Source organism: Silene latifolia, chromosome Y, assembly GCF_048544455.1.
Source record: "Silene latifolia isolate original U9 population chromosome Y, ASM4854445v1, whole genome shotgun sequence".
Taxonomy (NCBI): Eukaryota; Viridiplantae; Streptophyta; class Magnoliopsida; order Caryophyllales; family Caryophyllaceae; genus Silene; species Silene latifolia.
The window spans coordinates 86,725,421-86,749,296 of NC_133538.1; the positions used below are offsets into that span (position 1 = coordinate 86,725,421).

General features: G+C 37.0%; 1 protein-coding gene and 1 long non-coding RNA gene across 2 annotated transcripts; one reads left to right on the top strand and one right to left on the bottom strand.

Annotated features, from left to right (window-relative positions):
* Positions 1 to 1,311: 1,311 nt before the first annotated feature.
* LOC141629081 (uncharacterized) lies at positions 1,312 to 2,894 on the bottom strand. The gene is made up of 3 exons (XR_012537222.1): positions 2,809 to 2,894; positions 2,036 to 2,102; positions 1,312 to 1,528 (listed from the first exon to the last, which is right to left on the bottom strand). It is a non-coding gene; the product is annotated as an uncharacterized LOC141629081 (long non-coding RNA).
* Positions 2,895 to 6,408: 3,514 nt separating this feature from the next.
* LOC141634409 (cullin-associated NEDD8-dissociated protein 1-like) lies at positions 6,409 to 23,444 on the top strand. The gene is made up of 27 exons (XM_074446590.1): positions 6,409 to 6,694; positions 7,493 to 7,556; positions 8,184 to 8,353; positions 8,604 to 8,814; positions 9,780 to 9,945; positions 10,078 to 10,207; positions 11,219 to 11,333; positions 12,189 to 12,346; positions 12,431 to 12,554; positions 12,662 to 12,712; positions 12,834 to 12,916; positions 13,244 to 13,328; positions 13,409 to 13,516; positions 13,606 to 13,704; positions 15,193 to 15,303; positions 15,390 to 15,614; positions 17,574 to 17,666; positions 17,776 to 17,897; positions 17,996 to 18,158; positions 18,245 to 18,484; positions 19,136 to 19,561; positions 19,654 to 19,800; positions 20,039 to 20,155; positions 21,399 to 21,567; positions 21,957 to 22,034; positions 22,127 to 22,265; positions 23,061 to 23,444. The coding sequence occupies exons 2-27, from the start codon at positions 7,521 to 7,523 to the stop codon at positions 23,155 to 23,157; spliced, it is 3,663 nt and encodes a 1,220-aa protein (XP_074302691.1). The 5' UTR covers positions 6,409 to 6,694; positions 7,493 to 7,520; the 3' UTR covers positions 23,158 to 23,444.
* Positions 23,445 to 23,876: the final 432 nt, after the last annotated feature.

A 23,876-nucleotide genomic window follows, 5' to 3' on the forward strand; every position in this document is an offset into this window, starting at 1 on the left:
TGTAAAACAAAGCATAAAGAAGCAAAATAGCACCTTTGAATTAAACATGATATGCGACGAGGTAAAAAGATAAGCATATGACCCAACACAGAGGTCACTAGATCGAGTACAGCCTACTCGATCGAGTAGGTGAAGGTCAGAAGCACGTATAACAAATTACCAGGGCTACTCGATCGAGTAAGGGTTACTTGATCGAGTAACAAGAGGTACACTCGATCGAGTACCCTACGCAGTTCTCAGCACTGTCCAATTTTCGTAAAACGGTCATATCTCACTCGTTTCTTGGTCATTTTGGGCGTGCGACCTATCGTTAGAATCGTAAAAGGACGAGCTATCACCTCCAATTAGAATCACATCAAAATCTTATATACATCTCAAGTTATAACAGTTTAAAGACCACTTCGCTGTAATTGAACAACATAACTATTTGATTTTTACTTCCAAACAACTTAAACAACAACAAAGTAAAGAAAAACAACTCAATACTCATAAAACCAGTATCCCTAACCACATATTACTATCCACAAAAGCCAAGCATCAACATTCATCATGCACTACCCACATGCTTTTATTCTATAACCTTTCGTAAAACCAAAATATACTTGTACATTACAATTCCTATTCCCATGTGACTAATACAACAATATTACAAACTACTTCGACACCTAAATATATTCTTAATCACGAAATTCATATTCTCATGCAATTGCCACTCCATCTTTTCCAACCAATTCATCCATTTCAACCACATTCTTCATCTAACAAGTGCATATGATACAACAGTAGACAAGGATATAAACTTATTATATAACTTTACGCAAACAAAATATACGTATACGACACAACATTCCTATTCACATGCTACTATTATGCCACATTATGAATCATCCATCCTGCAACTTCATTATTCATCACATATTATCATATATGAACTACTTCCTTTTTCCACCACATCATTCATCCTTCTCATATACTTTTCCAATAATTCCAAACAACATATCATCCATCATATACACTAGAACATTAGTAAACATATAACGATCCCATGACACCCCATAGTGATCGGTTTAAAATTGTAGGGCGAGTTCGCGACTTTACGACGTCTCCCAAGTCTTTGCATTAGCTCCTAACAACTCCTACCCGGGTTCATTTTACTTTGACTCCCTAGATTCATTGGGTTTATTAGTTACAGGTTCCAAATCGTTGCTCTAATACCACTTTGTAACACCCCCATATCCCAAGTGCCTTACCAGGACCACTTAAAGCATGGAAGAGCTACCATCTCGGTTATCTGAGGCAATGTGTATCAAATAAACAATAAAGAAACATACTTTATTAAATATATATTTAAAGCGATACAAGTCCAAAAACCAAAACTGATAAAGTAAAATACAGATGTTCCTCAAAACTGTCGAACCAACTAAAAACAATGTAAAAGAATGTCTATGACACATCGGAAGACTTCTAAACAGTTCGTGGCGACTCAACTGAGCTATCTCATGCGCATCGACTCATACCTGCTCAATAACTGCTCACCATCCCCGAATGGATCACCACAGTTTTTAAAATATTTAAACGGGGTCAGTACTGATTACACAAACGTTACAACCAAAGCAATACAACAATCCAATCCAACCAAACCAATCTCCATCAAAATCACCACACACCTGACTACACACTAAAGTGTGTAGTCCTACCAGAATACTCATCACAACAAGTATTCCACACCGCCAGTGGGGGACCGCAACCGTTCCCACCTAAGCCCCGCTCATCTCATCCGAGCGATAAACCCAAGTTCCTAAATGTGCACATCCCTTATGTGGCGGGTTCCACAGAAGGCAAATCAAGGGCGTGAAGCCACTCCCGCAAGTGACTCCACTCAGCCGAGGACGCACCTCGCAAACCACAGACAGTTATACAACCAACAATACAATCAACCATTATCCAATTCATTACTGATATGATATCCAACAACAACAACAACAACCAATTACCAACAATGCCATGTAAACAATACTGAGTAGGGAAACCCTACCTGGAAAAGCAATCACCAAGATCGTCACAATTAGCTAATCATAATCGTTCTTCAACGAAATCACCTCCTATAAACACACAATCATACAATCACAATCTAACATCAACAATACTCCCCAAAGCCCCCAAATTACTCAATTAGGGTTTCAACTAAAATCAATGAAACGATATAAAAATCATACTAGAAGCTCACCCACAATGTGACGGTCTCAATGGCGTAAAGAACTCAACGATCCGACGACTCTAACCCTTAGGATTTGATAGCAATGCGAAAGAGGAGAGTAACGTAACTTGTTTTTATTTCTTATGAAACCTAGAATAGGGTAAAATGACAAGAAACTGACAAAAGATGCTTTTATATCCTTATCGCGTTACTATCAAAACCCGGCAAAATAACCCGTAAGACTCACTTACTCGATCGAGTAAGTGACTTACTCGATCGAGTGCCCCTTACTCGATCGAGTGTCACACGTACTCGATCGAGTACCCAACAGGCAGACTACTATTTTGCGAAAAAATATACTTACTCGACAGAGTAAGCCTAATTCAATAGAGTACTCATAGATATAGAAAACCGTAGTATTACATTTAGACCGGTCATTCTGGGGTCGACGTTTACCATTTTGGGAGGTAGAGGTTTAAATGGAAGTAGAGAGGAGTAGAGGTGTGCAAGGTGAATGTAACAATACATTCGATTAGCGTTCTCAAATTTCTTAAATTTTCTCATCATAAAGCGCATAGGCTTGGTAATTCAAGGACCGGTTTCATCCCTACCTTCTTCATTTCCATAGTCCGTAACAACACTTTCGGATCTGCTCCACCACATTTAAACCCACCTACGCTAAATTAATTCAACTCCCTAATCCAATTGCACTACACACAAACAAATAAACAAACATAGGATTAATTAATTGCAATGAACAAAGTTGAAGCCATGTGCGAGGTAACGCAAGTCGTTACGGTAGCGTTTATCGAGTCGAAAGCCTGGGCGCATTTTTGAAGAAATCGCGGAAGCTTATCCTTGAGGAGCTGAAGTTGCAGGGTATCTCAAAGCTTTCGAAAGTCTTTGTTTCAGATGAATTTCACAGTTAAGGCATGCCAATTGAAGATTTTCTCCTTGATGTGAATATATATAACAAAAAGAGAATGTAAAGATATCATATACTCCCAGTGTATTTCGATGTAGTTTTCAAAGATCGCGTACTAGGGAATTTGCGAAATTTGGTTTATGAAACTCTTTTAAGCATGATTTTGTGCCCATACCAAGCCTGTGATGCTAACTACGGGGTATCTACTTATTTCACTATTTTTTTTTTGTTATGGAGTCGTATTCATTAAAACTTATTTCTTTGGTGAAGTCATTTTAGTTTTCCCCAAGTTATATTAGGGCTTGCTTGGATTGAGGGTAAAAGGAGGGGAATGAATATGGGAGTAATAGTTAAGGTGCATTTTTCATGTTTGGCATGAGAGTAATTATTCATCTCCTGAATCTATTACCCTCATGGAAGAGTAATACATTACCCACCCTCCCCCCTGAGTAATGATTAAGGGAGTAAAACATCTACTCAGTAATCATTACCCTTATGCCAAACCTATCATCAATGAACTCACTACCCAAGTAATTAACTTCTCCCGTAATTATCACCCAATTAAAATTTACCCCCGGATTATTCCTTGGATTCCAGGCAAGCCCTTAGTAATATTGGTAAAGTAATACTTAGTTTAGTCTCATTAAAGTGGTGGTAACAGAGAAACTCATTGTACGAGTCGCATTAGGTCGATTAACTATTTTAGGAAAAATAAATTTTTAGTGTTGTTTGATGACATTAAACGATCAACAGTTATTTAATTATTATACCTTATTATAGACAGATTAAATGTTATAGTAGTTTCCTAAACATTTTTTTTCATTTATCGTTTATAATTCTTGTGTTGTTTTTAGATTGAACTTATAAAATTATCTAACATAGGCCGTTTGCATAAAATATTATATACTCAAACTATTGGTATAACTATAAAGTTTTATGAGGCTATTTATATATGCTCGTACAACTTTGCACGGGTTTAAACTAGTTTTATATATATATATATATATATATATATATATATATATATATATATATATATATATATATATATATATATATATATATATATATATATATATATATATATATAGGGTTTGCTTAGTATTCTTATTCTCATAGAATTTAACTTTATGAACAATTCAAATACACATTAATAACCAACTCCACGTATGTATGGTAGTATAAGTAGGGGCTGTTTGGTTAGGGGTTTAAAAGAAAGGGAAAGGAAATTAAAGGTAATAATTCTCTTTGTTTATGTTTGTTTGACCCAATCAAAGAGAATGGGATCCCTTCCCTTACATCCAATCTCTTCTCTATCCTTACCCCTCACCCCCCAAGGTATCCCATACCATTACCCTCATCCCCCACATCACTTTCAACAGCCACTCACACCCACTACCACCAACGCCAACAACGACCACCACCATGTCACACCACCTCCGGCAACCTGGCCACCATCGCCCACCCCATCACCATCTATCCCAGCCGCTGCCACCACCATACGCCCACCAATTCGCCCCTCCTCATGTAAAACTCCAACCACCGCCACTAGAAACACCATATTTGAACCAATAAAAACCTTGCCCAAGACCCGAAATATGGTTTTTATTGGTTCAAATATGGTGTTTCTAGTGGCGGTGGTTGGAGGGACAATGAGTATAGGGGTGTGTAAAGGTGGCGCCGTTAGCAGGAGGTTGACGCCGACGTCTCTTAGTTGTGCAGGTGAAGGGTGGGTGTGGTAGAAGTGGACGGTGGTGTAGTTGCAGTGGTGATTTAGGGGTCGTTTGGTTGCATATAGGAAGTTGCATTGCCTAAGAAATGATAAATCACATGATTTTAGAATTCATGTGAATTAGAAAAAGTTGTTTGGTTACATAAAGGAAAGGGTTATTTAATGACAATAATCCAACCTAAGTCTCCCCTTCCCCATTTAATCCGTCCTATTAATTATCCCATATTAATCTTACCTTTACAATCATTTAACTTATTTTGATACATTGGAAGGGCAACCTGTTAAACAGGTCACCTCTTCATTTTGAACGCCTTATGAGTTTATGACTTCCTGAACACACATTTCACCCTCTTCATTTTACTTTTAACCTATTACCTCCCTTCTTCATCTTTCTTCATCTTCAGAAATTCATCTGTAGAAATTGTGGTCTTTTAAATGTCAATTTCATCTTGGATATCTTTAATATCAATACCCAGTAGGTTTATTACCTCCTTTTTCTTTTTCATTTACAAGCCCCGTATTCAAAGGAAGTCCCAAATTCCCCCTAATTACCAGAAATAAAGGGCGATTTCCCCAAAACGTTCAAATTTGTAGGCGGATTCTAAGAAATCAAGGATTCCCCGTTAACCAAAGGCGAATTCACATAACCCACAAATTGAGACTCAGATGCACTATACCCATTAGCTATTAAGTCATTTAAGAAAGATTTAATAAAAGATGAAGATTGACAATCATTACCACAAAATACTCTTCATAATTGGCTGAAGAATTTGACCACAATTTCTGGGCAACAAACCCACATTATTGCAGGTGAAGGATTTTGTTGCTAAACAGTGGAATTGTGTTGCAAAACCAAAACTTGGGCTGATTTATTATTTCTGTACAATACACCCTTCTTCATTGTCAAATTAAATAACCCTTAAAATAATAGAGAAGATAAATGAAGAAAAAAAAATGTGATAGGGAAGAACCCAGAAAGATGAAAGGAAGAAGGAAAGAAGAAGTCTTCAAATAAAAAATGGTAAAAAAAAGATGTGAATTCATGTAGGCATTCCTACCTACCTAGGGAGACTTAGGTAAGCAGCTTCCTCCATTATGGAGGAATTAGAGTTCCAAGGTAATTCTATTTCATGTGAATTTGGGTAACCAAACAAGTTACCAATTTTACAATTCACATAATTTGGAATTCCTGTGTTATTTAATGGATAACCAAACCACCCCTTAGTAAATATGGTGATGGATAAATAATAAGGCATTCTTTTCATATCTAACCAAACAAGGAACTAAATTTGGGGTCATCCCATTCTTTTCCCAGTTAGTCTTGCTGAAGATGGGTCGGAGCAAGTGACGGGTAATGTCACTCACAAAACGGATAGGGGGGACAAGGTGGGGCACCCCCATGTGCTTCTCTCTCTCCTCTATTTGGGTCATTTGTGAGAGAATATGGTATCCGTCACTCCAAAGTAACGGATACGTGCCGTCTTTAATGGGATTTTGTATTCTTTTCCCCTTCTTTCCTTTTCTTGTATCCATACCCTTTTCCTTTCTTGAACCAAACTACAATGTATTCCTCCACTATATATAATTTCAGTCCAAAAAAACGGGTCTATTGGTCTCCCACACATAAACAAAGTTCTCATTGGAATCCCTTTCATTCGTCCAACACTACCTAATTCTCTCCTTCGTGCTTTCTCTCTCCGCCATTAAACCTCGAAAACCACCAATCAATCAAGGTCAAAAATTATACTCTTCGATTTTTTTCATTAGATTTCCGCGTTGAATATTCTTCCAAACCGTAATCTACAACACTTCGATTCGATTATACACTCACCAATTTCATGTACGTTTATTTCTCTTTGATTTTCTTGTAATTGACATTAATTTCACTTGCGCATGTTTTTCGATTATTTCTGCTAATGTATTATTATCACTCGGAAGTTAATTTATGCGATTTCATATTATTAGGGATTGCTATTAACATTGTCGTACTTTTGTCGATAAGAAATTTAGGGTTTATTGCTATCGGTTTTCGGGTGCGTATTTGGTTCACTTGTGTTAGGGTTTAGTTTTCGGGGCGTACCTTACCCTTGCTTCACTTGCATTAGGGTTTCCAATAGTTGTTAATAATCTAGACACAGGTGTAATCAGGATTATAATCTGAAGTTCTGAACTTGAAGCAACATCTTGCACCTCTAAACATATTTCGGTGCTAGCAATTAGCAGCATTAGTTGGTAAATATCAAATTAAAGGTACTGAGGCAAAAAATTATAGCGGAAGCTAACTAATAATCTACAAGGGTAAATTAGAAAAGAAATCCGAAAATCTTTACTAAAAGCTTCAACTTTTCGTTGTTCAGCGGGGAGTGTCCGTGCTAGCCCCTTCTTAGTTCCGTCAATGAATCTAGGCATCTGCTTTCGTGCTCTCGACCAGGATTGTCTGAATGCACTTTAGCAGGTCTTCTAGAATCTAGAGCACCACTGATTTTGAACTTGTCATAATATTGGCTAGTTGATTGAAATTGGTAGCTCCAGTAGACCCAAGGACCATGGAACAATTCTATGTTGCGGTTGAAGTTGTTTTTCAGTTTGATTATGAGCTGTAAGATAATGAGTCTGAATGTTGATTTTGTGTGTGCAGAGTTCTGCTAGTATATTGTTGCTCAAAGATGGCGAACTTAGCTTTGACTGGCATACTAGAGAAGGTATATCATGTGACTTTTGGTTTTGCTTTTATTATGTTCTTGACGTGCAAGATAATCACGTGTTACACAGTAAACTCATAAAGTATTGAAGGTTGCACTAGTTAAAGAAACTTGGTGTGCCTTGTATTGAATCCTTTAGTTTTTGTTTGCAGGATAATCACTGGTCTAAAACGCTCTTATTTGTATGTGTTTTTTAGTTTTAGCCGTAGAACTGCATTGAATGTTTGCAGGTACATTAGTTAAAGAAGTATGGTAATTTACCTGTAAGGAATGTGTAATCTTCTCTGGTCACATTATTACTCAGATAGGAAAAAGTTGTAGTTTTCTGATGGTGCAAACCAATAATCTGTTTAATATTTTCTGACAGGGTTTTGTCGTATTCAGTGGCATTACATACTTTTTGTGATGTTTATATTTGTTTAAAATCTTAGTTACTCTGTAATCCCAATGCTGAAACTACTTATTCGTCTCCTTTGAAAATTCTTGGTTCTGTGGCTGGCTGTTTATGATCTGTCTGAAATCAGTGCCGTGTAATATTAGATTTAGAATTGTTAGCTATATAACATGCTTTTTATCACAACATATATTTCAAATGTTCACCTGTGAAATTTATGCCACTTGCTCCAGATGACTGGCAAAGACAAAGATTATCGGTATATGGCAACTTCTGATTTGCTGAATGAATTAAGCATAGAGGGGTTTAAGGCTGATTCTGATTTGGAGATTAAATTGGCAAATACAATTCTTCAACAACTTGATGATTCAGCTGGGGATGTATCTGGATTAGCTGTAAAATGGTATTAAAAGACACTTTTCGCATGCTTTATCTTATATAGTTGCATCAATGCAAGTATTTGAACATGTAATTTTATTTTTAAAGTGGTGTTGGGTGTGTCTATATTGTTATGTTTGTGTAAACTATTATTATTACTTTGGAAATGACCATGATACCTTAAAGTTCTGTTTATATGCCTAATTTCCCGATGCAATGATCCTGTTTTGTTTGTCATCTGTGTGCTGTTTGCTAATATGAGGGTTTTGGTGCAGTCTTGCTCCATTGGTGAAGAAGGTTAATGAGGCAAGGGTACTAGAAATGACCATTAAGCTTTGCAATAAGCTGCTAAATGCGAAAGAACAACATCGAGATGTTGCAAGCATAGCTTTGAAGACCATTGTTACTGAAGTCAGTGGCTCACCTGCAGTGCAATCAGTACTTGATTCGCTTACACCTAAGTTGATAAAAGGAATAACAGATACGGTAAGTGTACTTTTGATCTCTTGAAAGGTATAAGAAACCGGGGGATTCTTACCTCAACGTATATATAATAATGGAATCCTTCTAAGTGTTTTAAGTGCTTCCTGGTATTTGACATTAAATATAAACCCTAAGTTTCCTTTGCAGTCATTTACCTAATTTTCCCCTCTTCAGTTTTTTTGGCTCTCAATACGAGAGGAAACAATGGTGGTCCCATAAGATACTTCATGTTAGTTGACACCAAATTCTTACGAAGGCCTTATTGTTAGTTGTAATATTATGAGAAATAATGACAGAACAATCAGCTGTTGAAACCCCTCCTTTGGATATAAAATGTAAGTGTTGGGGAGTCCATGAAGTTGGAATTTTTATCGGCATCTAAATATGTAGAGGTATCTGTGATATTAACTCTGTATTGGCCTGTAGTTAGCACTTAGCAGTCTTAGCTTCTGTTTGTTCTTTTGCATATACTCAAATTCTTACTGTTCTTTATATTTTGTTCTCCTTATGCAACTGCATTTTTGGTAGTTTAAGGGGATAAATTTTTTGCTCTTCTATAAGCCAGTTGAATTTCATTTTGATTCCTGGAACGGGCTAGACCGTTGACTAAGTGACTTAACTTGATATTCTGGATTATCTCTTATATTTTGTAAGAGAAGAAGAAAGATTTCCGTACCAATTATTAGAGAAGACTGCAAGGTCAACAAGAAATACTTGCGTTGTGGACCATCAACATAAAAAATGACTCTCCTGAAATTTGGTTCTTTCATTTGCTGAAACAAAATTTGGTTCTTTGCTTTATGGCTTTGTAGTTTGTACACTTGTCTTCTAAGTATCTTTTTCTGTTTCTGTTTTTAGGTGCCTGAACTGCTTAATTTGTTTCAACCTCTACAGCATCTTTTTGCATTCACGAAACCACTTTCTACACTACTTATGTCGATTTCATCCAAATAATCTTCTGTATGCAGGGATCAAGCGCAGATATTAAATGTGAGTGCCTGGATATTGTGTGCGATGTGCTTCATAGATATGGGAATCAGATGGTGGCCTACCATGAACAGTTGCTGGGTGCACTACTGTCTCAGTTGAATTCTGGTCAAGCTACTGTTAGAAAGAAGACTGTCTCATGCATAGGTAATTCGACAATATATTCCACGTGCTTGACTAGTCTCTTTTCCAAAGTGTTATACGAAGTATATCATTAGAGTATGTTTATTACCATGAAATAATGGCATGGTAACAATTCAATAAATTTGTTTGCTGCAGCCTCTCTTGCTTCAAGCTTGTCTGATGATTTACTGACAAAGGCTACAGTTGAAGTTGTTGGACTTCTTAAACGCAAGGGAACAAAAGCTGAAATGACACGTACAAATATTCAAATGATCGGGGCTTTAAGGTTAGTGCTCATCACGTTTTAGCAACTATTGCAAAAGCAAAGGTATTGAACATTAATGTTTCTGTTATCTTGTATCATGCCTCCTGCTTTGTTTGAGTGGCATGTGTTTTCTGCACTCTTTCCTCTCCCATTATCTCATACTACCAAATATTGCAAGGTCAAAGTGTGGCTCGCACGGCTGGTTCACTCGTAGTGTACAAAGTATGTTTGCTACTCTGTTTGCCGGAGTTCACAACACGAAACCGGGATCCCTGTGAATATTTATCTTAGATTGGGGAGGTGCCAATTCGGGGCATAAAAGGTGAAAGACACGACAGATTTAGGTTTACTGCGACCACCGTTGATTAGAGATGGCCATTCCTAGTCACTCCCACCATCCTGTGGCGTGAATTTACATTGGTACCATATTGTATAAATTATTCCAGTATTAGGGTTTACAAATGCAACAATTGTTTCCACTTTCCATTATTATTGGCTGGTATTTTATTATTTGTATTGGTTATTTTGCTTTTTTTTTTTGTAGTGTTTGTAGTAGAACTACAATATTATGATTTCCTGTTATTTGAACCCTTTTTCTTAATACTTCTATTTGGTATTTTAATACTTCAAATAAGGTCAACTGTACCGTATCGGGAACTGGCATATTTTTGCTTTTTTGTATTTCCAGTGACTAGCGTATCAACATTTTATTAAAAGTGAATCATGTATTTGTGTAGGCCATGCTATGAAATATGCAGCTATGCTGGAGATCTATAATAACTAATGATGTGATTGCTGGATATGAAGCTTTAGCCCCCCATTTTTATCATGCTGACATTTGCATTGAACTTTTTGGTCATTATGCCTTTCTGAACTGCAGCTGTGGTTCATTTTTTTGGGATCTTGATATAAGCTCTTCTTAAATTGGTCTCCAAGACACCTCCTGTGCTATGCATTCTCTTTATGGCATTTGCATGTTTGATATTAACGTAGAGTGCCTTGTTTAAATTACTTTGTTGTGATTTATTCCAGTCGGTCAGTTGGATATCGTTTTGGGCCTTATCTTGGAGATACCGTTCCTTTGTTGATAAATTACTGCAAAAGTGCATCAGAAAACGATGAAGAGCTTCGAGAGTATTGTTTGCAGGTATATTTCTATTGCTTATTTGATGAATAATGACGTTGAAATTTGAGGCCGACGAACAGAAAAGTGATGTTTATTAGGATTGTATTAAATTAGATATTAGATATTTTATATGGGTACATTGCTATTGTTACTTCTTTGAATGGACTTCTGCTTCTCAACCATAAGGGTCAAATATAAAAAAACCTAATTAAAAAAAACCATTTTGTTACTTTAGCTTTTGTATTTTCGCTTCGTCCTACTTTCATGTTAAAATTTTGTAAAAAACCTATGAACGCCCAAATGTTAGTCATGAATAGATCATATCAATGTTAATAAAGAATGAGTGTGCCTTTTTGATCTAGGGCAGGTAATTTACAAGATTATGAAGTATTTTAGTTTATGCTAATACTATGTTATGCGTCATGACTCATGACTGCTTTAAAAAATAAATAGTGCATAGCTTGTCCATAACTAATTCCCCCCTCTCTCTTCAACTTTTTTTTTTTTTTAACTTTCTGAGTATGTTTTCCAGTTATTATACCCCTGTGTTTCCATGCCACCATATAACTGTGAATGGAGGAGGAAGCTAGTTTATTTGGAACAAAAAGTTGGGAGAGGGGGTGGGGGGGATATAGATGGGTTGGGGTTGGAGATGATGTGAGGAAAAAGTCTTAAAGAACAAGAGGGAGTGAAACAAATATTGGAAATACTTTTATTACGATGTTGTGATTCTGTATTTTCCTAACAGATCAATCTATCACGGGGCACTTCATTCTGTATTCAAATGTTGCTGCTGCTGGCATTTGTTATTACTGCCGCACCTTTGTTTTCTGGATTTTGAAATTGTGTCTGTAACACGTGTTTTGTACTCTTCAGGCCTTGGAAAGTTTTCTGCTTAGGTGTCTGAGGGATATCTCTGTCTATTGCGATGAAGTTCTACATTTAACTCTGGAGTTTCTTAGTTATGATCCCAACTTCACTGATAACATGGAGGAAGATACTGATGATGAAAATCTCGAGGAAGATGAAGACGAGTATGTTTATTGGTTGATATGGCCCTCTCAACTTTCTATCCTTTTTTTTGGTGTATATTAATTTTTAATATCCCTCTTCTGCAGTGGAAGTGCGAATGAATATACAGATGACGAGGATGCTAGCTGGAAAGTTAGGAGAGCGGCAGCGAAATGTTTAGCTGGACTTATTGTGTCACGCCCTGAGATACTTGCAAGCCTCTATGTTGAAGTATGAGTTCTAAAAACGTTAAATATCATAATCTGTCCATTCAGTGTTAATTATCATTTGATCAATTGTATCATGTACATTGTATTGTTCATTTTTGTGTTTGATAGGCATGCCCAAAGCTTATTGATAGGTTCAAAGAAAGAGAAGAAAATGTGAAGGTGAGACACACCTTTAGTTATAATCTACTTCTAGTTTCCCGATTCCGACTCTTTGATGTCACTTGACCCAATCTTTACTATATTAAGCTTATGTCTGCGTTCTTGCTGCTGTCTACTGCAGATGGACGTGTTTCACACATTTATTGAGCTATTGCGACAGACTGGAAATGTTACTAGAGGGAAGATGGACACAGATGAGATGAGGTAGGCTGTTATTGGTACTGTTTATTTTGCTTTCAAGTGGTTGGGAATATTGATATTTTGCAGGAGACATTTCCTATGTGATCAGTTGTAAACAGATGATCCATGATATATGTCCGTTTCCTCGTGTATGTGGAGGGTTGGTTCGGTTTGAGACTGATGTAATTAAAAATGGCTCTGTTAAGAGTGGACCTATGATGAGGGTAGACTCTGTATTCTGTATAACCACAATTCCTAGTATGGCTGCTACAGCAATGACGCAGATTTAAATATATTACGTGCGCATATATTCTTACAAAAATAACATGTATACATTTATCATTTGTGCAGTCCGAAGAGGTTACTAAAGCAAGAGGTACCAAAAATTGTGAAATCGATCAACAGACAACTTTGTGAAAAATCTATCAAAACTAAGGTTGCAATCCTTCATATTCTTTATGATCCGTGCTACTTTTCAATTATGATTTTCTTAACCCCTCTTCCTTATTTTGCCAGGTTGGTGCTTTCTCTGTTCTAAAAGAACTCGTTACTGTCTTACCTGACTGTGACTGCTTGGTTGACCAAATTGGATCTCTGATCCCTGGGATAGAGAAGGCACTGCTCGTAAGTTCCATTGTGTGCTGTGTTATGAGCATCTAAGGCTGTACTAATTCATCATTCTGATTGTATCTTCTCTTTTGCTTATGTACCAGGACAATTCATCTACGTCAAATTTGAAGATTGAGGCTCTTGTTTTTACAAGACTAGTTCTGGCTTCACATTCACCATCTGTTTTTCATCCACATATCAAGGTGAACACTAGCAATATTGTTTTTTTTTTTTTTTTTTTTTTTTGAGTGATGAGTTACTTATAGTTTACTAGGCAAGCGGATATAGACTCAGACCTTCACGGCATCTAAGTTCAAACATTCTTGGCTGCCATACTCGTTTACAACACAACACTGCACTCAAGGATATGGGTATGAGATCCTTACCCGACATTGGCTAATGCAACACTTCTCCGCATAGACAATATTACATGATGAAATAGGGGAAAAGACGGGTATATGAAGCGTATAGTATGATTTATGATCGTCGAGCCTTTAATGTCCCAAATATCTTCCTAGTTCACTTTAAAAAGCTCCTAGATTTTTTATACTTATGAGTAATTTTCTGTCTTGAAGATAAGTTCCTGTACCAGTATCCTCATTTTAGGCCAGGGTCTTCATGACTTGAAATTGGAGTCTTGGAAGAGTCGGAGTGCCTGGCACTGGGATATGTTACATACAAGAAAAGCTTTATTTTTCTGTCTCTTTGAACATATAGAAGCAGTAGGAGACTACTTACTCTTATGTGAGAATGTGAGATGGTTTGTTGGAAGCTTTTGATCTGAAAGTTATGGGAGGTTCTTATCAATCATGGGGGAACCTAGAAAACAACACATCTTTTATTGGTTAAGTTTTGTGAACAAATATTATATGGCAGGGTAAGCTCCTGTATATGGCAGGGTAAGGCATCAGATTTATACAACCCTTGTGTTGAAACACAAAGGTTTATTGAATGATTTATAACAAATATTATGCTGAGCATTGTATTGTTACAATAAAAGAAGCACACTATGTAGGGGGCTCTTCTAAAATTTTGAATCTTAATTTGATGCTAAAATATAGTTCTTTGGTTCCTTCCAAATGGAATATCCAACTGGCAAAAAAAGATTGTTCACTTCACTGTCCAAATTAATAGTCAGACACGCACAGTGTGTCCTTGAAACGTAGTTTAGTCATTTCGCTGGTAGGATCTGACATTTATGTCCAGATCTGACTTGCATTTCTGGATCTAGAAGCATATGGCAATTGACAAATGTTCACCTGCACCAGAATGGGATTCTCATTTAATCATGCCCCAGACTGGAGAAGGGTGTGATTTATCTGTCAGCTTTTCGGGTATTATTATTATTAGAATTAGTTGTGGTTGAGGCATATACTCTTAAAGCTGTTTCCTATGTGATGGAATGGTAAAGCTGAGTTATCTATCCTCTAGTAGTGAGGATAAACCTCGTGCTTGTGAACTTTGGGAGAGTTATGCACATACCACCAAAAGGCTAAAAGGATTTTCGGGACATGCTTTAGAGAACTCATTTGACTTTTCCATTACCATGTAGTGTGATAATTAAACTGATTATCTGTTATTTTGCCAAGGAGTCTGCATCCTCATACCTTGCCTGGCATTGGCATTGAAATTTGTTGCTGACAATCTTGTGTGCAGAGTGTTTGATTGTTGCTTGTTTTTCAATGTATTAGGCTCTTTCTGCGCCTGTGTTATCAGCCGTTGGGGAGCGATACTACAAAGTCACTTCCGAGGCTTTGAGAGTTTGTGGGGAACTAGTGCGGGTTCTGCGTCCGAGCTTTGAGGTTGATAATTTGATCAATTATAGCCAGACTATGTCACATGACTTACATTTAGACAGCTTTCTGATTATGTAACGTATTTTGTACAGGCTTCTAGTTTTGATTTTAAATTATATACCCGTCCTATATACAATGCAATCCTATCACGCTTGACAAATCAAGATCAAGATCAGGAGGTAAAGGAGTCTGCAATAACCTGCATGGGACTTGTTATAGCGACATTTGGTGACAACCTCTCTGCAGAATTACCTGCTTGTCTTCCCGTGCTTGTCGATCGTATGGGAAATGAGATAACGAGGCTAACTGCTGTAAAGGTTAATTTCTAGCTTACTTATTCTTGCACCAGGATTGATTTACATGCTTTTGATACAAATGGTTAGGGAGTGGTTTATAGTGTTTGGAGCTATAGGTGTATCCTAGATTAGGAGTATATTTAAGGTGTCAACGTGTCTACTTCAGAACCTGAAAACGCCTTTTGAAATAGACAATAATATTTTCACTCTTTCTTTTGCATTCACATTGCGTTTTTTTTTTTTTTTTTTTTGATAAGGAAAGGGAACTAGGTTAATCTAAGATCAACCCATAACATCCTTGCGGATGAAAAAAGTAAAAGAAAATCGATCGATTTTCAATTACCAAGAAGAATAAAAGTTACTCGGATGGAAAAGAAGGGCAAGGAGGCATCGACAAACAGAAAGCTCAAGCCTTTAACAACCCAAAAGAGAGAAAATCACAAACCTAGGCGGAAAAAAAATGGCTTAACGTCAACAATACAATATCAAAACACAAGCTGCAAGAAAATCCTCAAAACAAGTATTGAGAAAGGAAAATGATGAGTTCAAACAGTGCTAAAAAACCAGATCTGTAAAAAGGACTTTGGTCTCAAAGTTGTTTTTTCACAGAAACGAGTTAAAACTCGAAGTGCTAGTTTAATCCTTGATTAATTAAACCTTCTATAAGCAAGACATATGACTAAATATAGCCCTCCTAGGCTAAAATGGAGAGCCAATAAAGTCTAGTATTAAGAGAAGGTAAAATAAATCAAAGAAAATGACTGAAAAAATATTTCTCTCTTCTTGTTAAGAAGATGAAGATCTATTATTATCTTAAAGGAATGAAGAAGATAATGAAGCCAAGAAAAAACTAAGAGAAGGAGATAGGCAAATCTCTTTCATATTTCTGGATTTCAAGTTTGTTTTGAGAGAACTTTCTCTCTCCACTTATCTAGAGAGAGAGAGAGAGAGGGAGAGAGCCTCACAAACTCTCCACATTGCGGTTTTATATGACTATTCATGTTAGCTACTTCAATCCGTATGTCTATGCTGAATGTGCATGGTGTTTGTGAATATTTTCTTCATGTTGGCCTAAAATGAAGTGCCGTTTCGTGTCTGACACTAGCTATATTAATGGGTACTTTTTGTCGTTGACTGTCATGTCGAGTCATACTTACTTTTTTTATTTTTATTGCTGTTATTCTGGAAAATAATCAGTACAGGAAATATAATAAAAATATGTAACGGAAACTTGAATGTTTTTATTTCCGGGACTATTTTGGGAGGATACCCAATACTTGGGATTATTGGAGGACAATTGAAACCTGGGATTATTTTTGGAACATTTAATTAACTTGGATTAACTATTCCTTAATGTAGTAACAATAATATTGTTGTTTAGCTATGTTACTCAGACTTGATTAGTAGTACCCACATGTAACACTTAGGCCACTTCTATTATATTGAAAATTGCCCTTATTTTTGGCTTAAAATAAAGTGTTCCTATTGCAACATTATCCCAAAAAGTCGAAGTAACAACTATTGTAAGTACTTTAGAGTGGAGTGTTGAAGCCTAATTATATACAGTGATTGATTTGAGTGCTGGTGTAATAATAGGTGCCAACAAGGCATATAACCCCTTTTACATAAAATCACTTGACTGGTAACCTAGTTGAAATTAATTATAGTTATATCAAGTGATGAAACTCTTTTTGAGCAAGTTTAAATTTGATTTCACTTAAGTCTCAAATGTATGGATGAGAGAGTTGTGACCCTCGTCGTTCTTGCTCCATTATTGTGTTTTGGTAAAGGTAAAAGTATAACCTAACTTAATGAATTATTTGGATGGCTAATTGGCTATTGCCCATGAGCACTCACTCGCAAGTGAATTTCTTGCTACTGCATTACCGTACAAAGTGATATTGATCGGGTTAATATCTTGCTTTGGTTTTGATGTTAAATGCACTCCGTTCTCTTCAAGATCACTTGTGTACTTTGCAGGCTTTTGCTGTCATTGCTGCTTCTCCACTTCGTATTGATCTTTCTTGCATCTTGGAGAATGTCGTTGCCGAGTTAACAGCATTCCTGCGAAAGGTATTCCATTCCTTGTCATATTCTGTTTGGACTTTCTGTCTTCTGAACTGTCTTGATCATCTAATTATTCTGCTTACTGACAAGTTTAGCGTTTATGGTTTGTAAATAGGCTAATAGAACACTTCGGCAAGCTACGCTGGGAACATTGAATTGCATAATAAGAGCATACGGTGACAAACTTTCTTCGTCCGCTTATGAAGTTATTATTGTGGAACTGTCTACTCTTATCAGGTTATTATTATTTTTAATGTCGACTCTTGATTACTTTTGGTTCCTTTAGTTTGTCATCATACAGTTTCTTCTCACTTGAAATATATATGTTTTGCCAGTGACTCTGAGTTGCATATGACTGCTCTTGCTCTGGAACTCTGCTGCACTTTGATGGCTGACATTAAGTCAACATCTAATGTCGGCGTGACTGTTAGAGACAAAGTTCTTCCTCAGGCATTAACTATAGTGAGGAGCTCATTGCTACAAGGACAAGCACTTGCGGTACTATATAACTTAAGTATTGCTAATTTTTGCAAAGATCTTTTCTATGTACTGATGTTATCTCTTATTTTTCTTTGATGTTGCAGGCTTTGCAGAAATTCTTCGCTAAAATGGTCAATTCTGCAAGCACTAGTTTTGAATCTTTGCTCGAGTCCCTGCTTTCAAGTGCTAAGCCACCTGCCCAGTCTGGTGGGGTTGCTAAGCAGGCAATGTTTTCTATTGCTCAGTGTGTCGCTGTTCTTTGCCTTGCTGCGGGTGATGCCAGATGTTCCTCCACTGTGAATATGCTGACAGATATACTTAAGGGTGATAGCAGTGTTAATTCAGTAAGCTCCAATAAGCGATGGCAATGGGAGTTCTAATTTTTTATACCTTCATTGGAATAACTGGACCAGTTATCATTCTGGAAAATGCCATTATTTGCTTGTGTTATCCTGTCAATATAATTTCTGTACAGCATTCAGCCCTCTCCATCGCCCTATTCTCTTCAATTTAACCTGTATCATTTCAGTGACTATTATCCATGATTTATATCCCAACCCCCAACCCCCTCATATATAGTTGCTATGTTTCTTAATCAAATGCATGAGCTGTTATTTTTTCTCGTTCGCCAGAAGTGCATTCTTCCTCAGAAACATGCTTTTTTTGTTAGAATGCCTAGAATTCCTTTAAATAATCCTTTCTCATTTGAGACAGATACAGTTGAATTTGTGAATAATGCCACGTTATTTACTTTCTCATTTGAGCATCTTACCTCTGGTTTTCTGATGTGTCTTTGTGATTGATTTAGATGGTCTTTATTCTTTTCCTGACTGGTATATTTCTGGTGGAGTGGTGGGTTTGTTTCCTTTTTTAATATTGTTACATTCTTCTCTTACTTGGGACCTGACTCGTCATGAAAACTTTTTCTCAGTGCACTGTTCCTTCCAATAGGTTAGTGCTGCTTCTCCTTACCATGTTTGTTTCTTGAATCATAGGCAAAGCAACACCTTGCCTTGCTATGTTTGGGAGAGGTAGGGAGAAGAAAAGATCTGAGCTCTCATGCACACATTGAGAATATTGTCATTGAATCTTTCCAATCTCCTTTTGAAGAGATAAAATCGGCAGCCTCATACGCCCTTGGGAATGTTGCTGTTGGGAACCTGTCTAAGTACCTGCCATTTATATTGGATCAGATTGATTATCAGCAGAAGAAGCAGTATCTTTTACTTCACTCCTTAAAAGAGGTTATTGTAAGACAATCTGTGGACAAGGCTGAGTTCCAAGAGGCGAGTGTTGACAAGATTCTTAACCTATTGTTCAATCACTGTGAAAGTGAGGAAGAAGGTGTCCGCAATGTTGTTGCTGAATGTCTTGGTAAAATTGCCCTCATTGAGCCCAATAAACTTGTTCCTGCATTGAAGGTAAATACTGCATGTAGAATAATCAGTAGAAGTATGTAATAGTATTCGTTTCTTTGTGGAACTAACTTTGACCTTCTGTATTGTATTTATAGATGCGAACTACAAGCCCAGCTGCATTTACTAGGGCAACAGTTGTCATTGCCATCAAGTATGCATTGGTGGAGCGGCCTGAGAAAATTGATGAAATATTGTACTCTGAGATTTCGTCATTCCTCATGCTAATTAAGGATAGCGATCGGGTAATAATCCTACATATTTACTCATTTAGTCGATTTACTTTGAGTTGCCTTAAAATGTTGATTTGGTGGCATATGTTGGCCATATGTTTCGTTTGGCTCTTTAAGCTTGAGCTTTATAAGAATAGTGCGGCAGTTTGCGCCTCTTTGACATGGGCCTTGATCTTCTCGTTGTGCTCAACACTTTCTAGTATCTAGAGCTGACCAGTCACCAGTTATTTATATTTTCTTATGGTTGCAGCTTGTGAGACGTGCAGCTGTTTTGGCACTGAGCACGGCTGCCCATAATAAACCTAATCTCATCAAGGGCCTGCTTCCGGAATTGCTGCCTCTATTGTATGATCAAACTGTTATAAAGGTAACATGAAATTTGATAGCGTTGACTATGCTATATATTATGTTTTTTTAATGGTGTGAGATTCCTTTTGAAAACCTAAAAATATTAGAAAATTCTATGGTATAAAGTCTGGTGGAGCAGTGGAGCTGTAATTCACTGCATAATTTTAGTTATGTTTTAAGTTGGGTGATTTTTGGCTTTGTGCAACAATTGATAAAGATCGACCAGTTTCAGTCTTGTGTTTGATGTTTTATAGGCTAACGTTCATGCTACTGTCTTCACTTTGGTGTTTTCTAAATTAATGCCATTTTGTTTTTTGTTTTTATTAGTGAGAGTAGCTGGGGGTACACCAAGTCATTCATCACTAATTAGTAGTGACCTATAGCTCTCATTCTGTTCACTGTGTATTTAGTTGTTTTATAACACATTTTATTATGTTTCCTTACTAGTCACAAAAGCATAAGCTTAACCGATGATGTTGACATGATGCTCAACTAATAGTCAATACCATCTTTTATCGGCTTATATAGGCTGAGTAAGGCGGCTTCTCTGATAAAAAGGTGTATGCTGAAGAGCCTTGAACTCCTCGTCTTTCCTTTTCACCCAATTAACACTCTCAATTAATGAATTAAGTGCATGTTATTTTGGAGTAACTAAGATTTAAGTAGTTGGGAGGGGTGAAGTTGATGTATTTGAAGTGAGGTATTTATGCATACTTTCCATCCTAAGCTGTTATATTGGTAGCGTTGTCTTGCACTGTCCTCTCGTAGAACTGTTCAAAGCGTATTAAGCCTATGTGAAAGTGTAGACAGACATCTTGTATATTATTGGCAACTAAAATTGGAAAACTCAGCCCGGAGGAAAACTATGGTAAACTGAACAGCAGCCAGAACTTAATGAACAAGATGAAGAAAAAGCCTTCATCCTAGAATGGTATGGGTACGACGTATATAGGCGTAATTCAGGCCGTGGAAGACTACAAGGATGCCTTCATCTAGATTTTGTCTGTTGCTAGTTTCTTAACTGTTGTGTAGACTCTGGTGATGCTTGTTCATTCCATGACATCATAGTATCGATTGAGTTGTGCAAACTATCCTGGTTTGATGAACCCTTGGGATTAGGCATTCTTGTAGTCTGCTAATTATTATATACGATGGAAGAAAATTGCGTCGCAGGGTGATCTAGAAACAGATTAGCAAATGATCCCCATTTCTCTTTTCAATCTTATGCTGCTTACAGATTTATTTTCTACAATGCATTGCAGAAAGAGATGATTCGAACAGTTGATCTTGGTCCTTTCAAGCATGTTGTTGATGACGGTCTGGAACTCAGAAAAGCAGCTTTCGAGTGTGTAGATACGTTGTTGGACGATTGCCTTGACCAAGTCAATCCGTCGCCCTTCATTGTTCCCTACTTAAAGTCCGGTTTGGATGGTAAGTTTCTTAAAGTGTCCCCTGATTCTGTAAGGCCAACTAGGGCAACTATCTTTCTGACTTATCTTAGTTGGGAGTTACCCATGGCTGAAGTAACTGTAGCATACTTATTCATGGGCTTATAGCTGCGCTTCTACATGTTATTATCAAACTGAAGAATATTGAGTTGCTCTTTTTTCTCTGCCCATTTTTTGCTTCTTGAGCTATCGTGGGAAAGGGATGAGTTTATTGAATTGGAGAAATAATTTATTTTTTCTTGCTTTCGAGTATGCTGGAGACTCTCCCCTTTTGTATCCGAACAAAATTGTACTATTTAGACTGCAAGGTTAGAACTTGACTTCTAATTAGCTCAAAGCTATGTCTTTTTAATTTCTTTTTGGTACATGCAGATCATTATGATGTTAAGATGCCGTGCCATCTTATCCTTTCGAAATTGGCAGAGAAGTGTCCATCTGCTGTGCTTGCAGGTCTGTGTCTATTCTTTTATATTCGGCGATGTTTTCGGGATAATAACAGATGATGGCAATGGTTACAAATTCATTAATTTCCAAATTGCCAGTCTTGGATTCTTTGGTAGACCCTCTTCAGAAAACTATTAACTTCAAGCCAAAGCAAGACGCCGTGAAGCAAGAAGTTGATCGTAATGAAGACATGATCAGAAGCGCTCTGCGGGCAATTGCAGCCTTGAATCACATTAGGTATGAGCTTAAAACTATCCCAATTTAATTCTTAGGTTCTGAATCTGATATATGGAAAGTTGTTTGTGGTTTATTTCCGGCATTAACGTAGAAAACTGTAGTACTGACATTATCAGACGACTTACTTATAGCTATGATTAAAAATCGTAACTTTCTCTCTATTCTCTATTTCCTTGTAACATTCTAGGCAACCCCAGCTGACTTTGAGTGGTACTATAGTAATTTACCACGTGTTATTTGCTAATGATAGTTTTCTCTTCCAACCAAAGCAGGAGGTTGGGAGGGGCTTGTCAGTTATACTGGCATTACCATGTTTAAAGAAGTGTTCTTCCATATCGTGACGACATGATTATCGTCTTTTATACTTTCATTCACCTTGTGCCGGAACAACCGGTTCTGTTAGAACTGAAACCGAATTCTAACCCTGGGAATGGAAGCATTGTCGTAGTCGTATGACTCATCAGAATCAACATAGCACTGCTTGCTACTTCTGCCTTCAAAATTTGGCCTCGTGGGCACCAGTTCCTGATTGCATATCCACATCACAATTGCCGCACTTTAAACCTTTGTTCAGTTTGTTATCGTTACTCCCTCCATTTTCATTAATATGCCCCATCTCCCTTTTTTTTTTACAAGGAACATTATAAACATTCAGAGTTTTTGACTTAAATGATTGGAGAATCAAATATAAATTGGTGAAATTAGAGGTCTGCCTGTAAAATGGGTTTTCCTTAGAATAGTAAAATGTTAATATTAAAATCTTGAATACTTACACGGCATTTTTTTTCTGAGCAGTGGTGGAGATTACAGCATCAGATTCAAAAACTTGATGAATGAAATAACAAAAGCTCCAGTGCTATCGGAAAAATTTCACTCCATTCGCAATGAATGATGGATTTGATGCAGAACCGTTTGGCTGCTGAGTACATGAGAACATGGTATGGTACCCAAACACTGAGCATCATTCTGGAGTAAACTCGAAATATACTATAATGGTGTGTGATTGTGATAGGAAGGGAAGTTAATCTTTTGTACAGACTACATACTGGAGTAGGTTTATTGTTTTCAGGGACGGCCTTTCTTCCTAAAGCAATCCAGTTTCACTTTTCGACAAACATGAGATGTGTAGGATTTTTCTGAGTTTTGAAATACCATTTATCACATTCTTCGTTTTGCTAATCTAGTGTTCGTTTTTTTTCCCATTGTGTCGTCTTTTTGACACTAGCAAAGATGGAGATGCATACTCTTCGACTTTTTGAACTGAATTTTGTGCCACTTCCACCCTATGTAGATTCTAAATAGTTAAACATAACAGATAATAAAACATCCATCAGGAATCAGGACGTTGCTCGTGTATTTATAGTGCAATATGGTGCAAACTTTTGTCGATTGTCCAGTAAAGGAAATCTCTTTTATTATACATCCCGCTGCTGTTTTCTTACTTCACAAATTCCACAATGTCAATCTTAATCTCGCTTACAACATTCCAACCTTCTTTTCTCGTTGTAAGGGTAAGGCGGAAATCCACTAAACAGCAAATTCATTAATCATGTTAACTCGACGAGGTTTTGGTCCGCTTAAATATTGTTTCGTTCTCTCTTACATTTATAT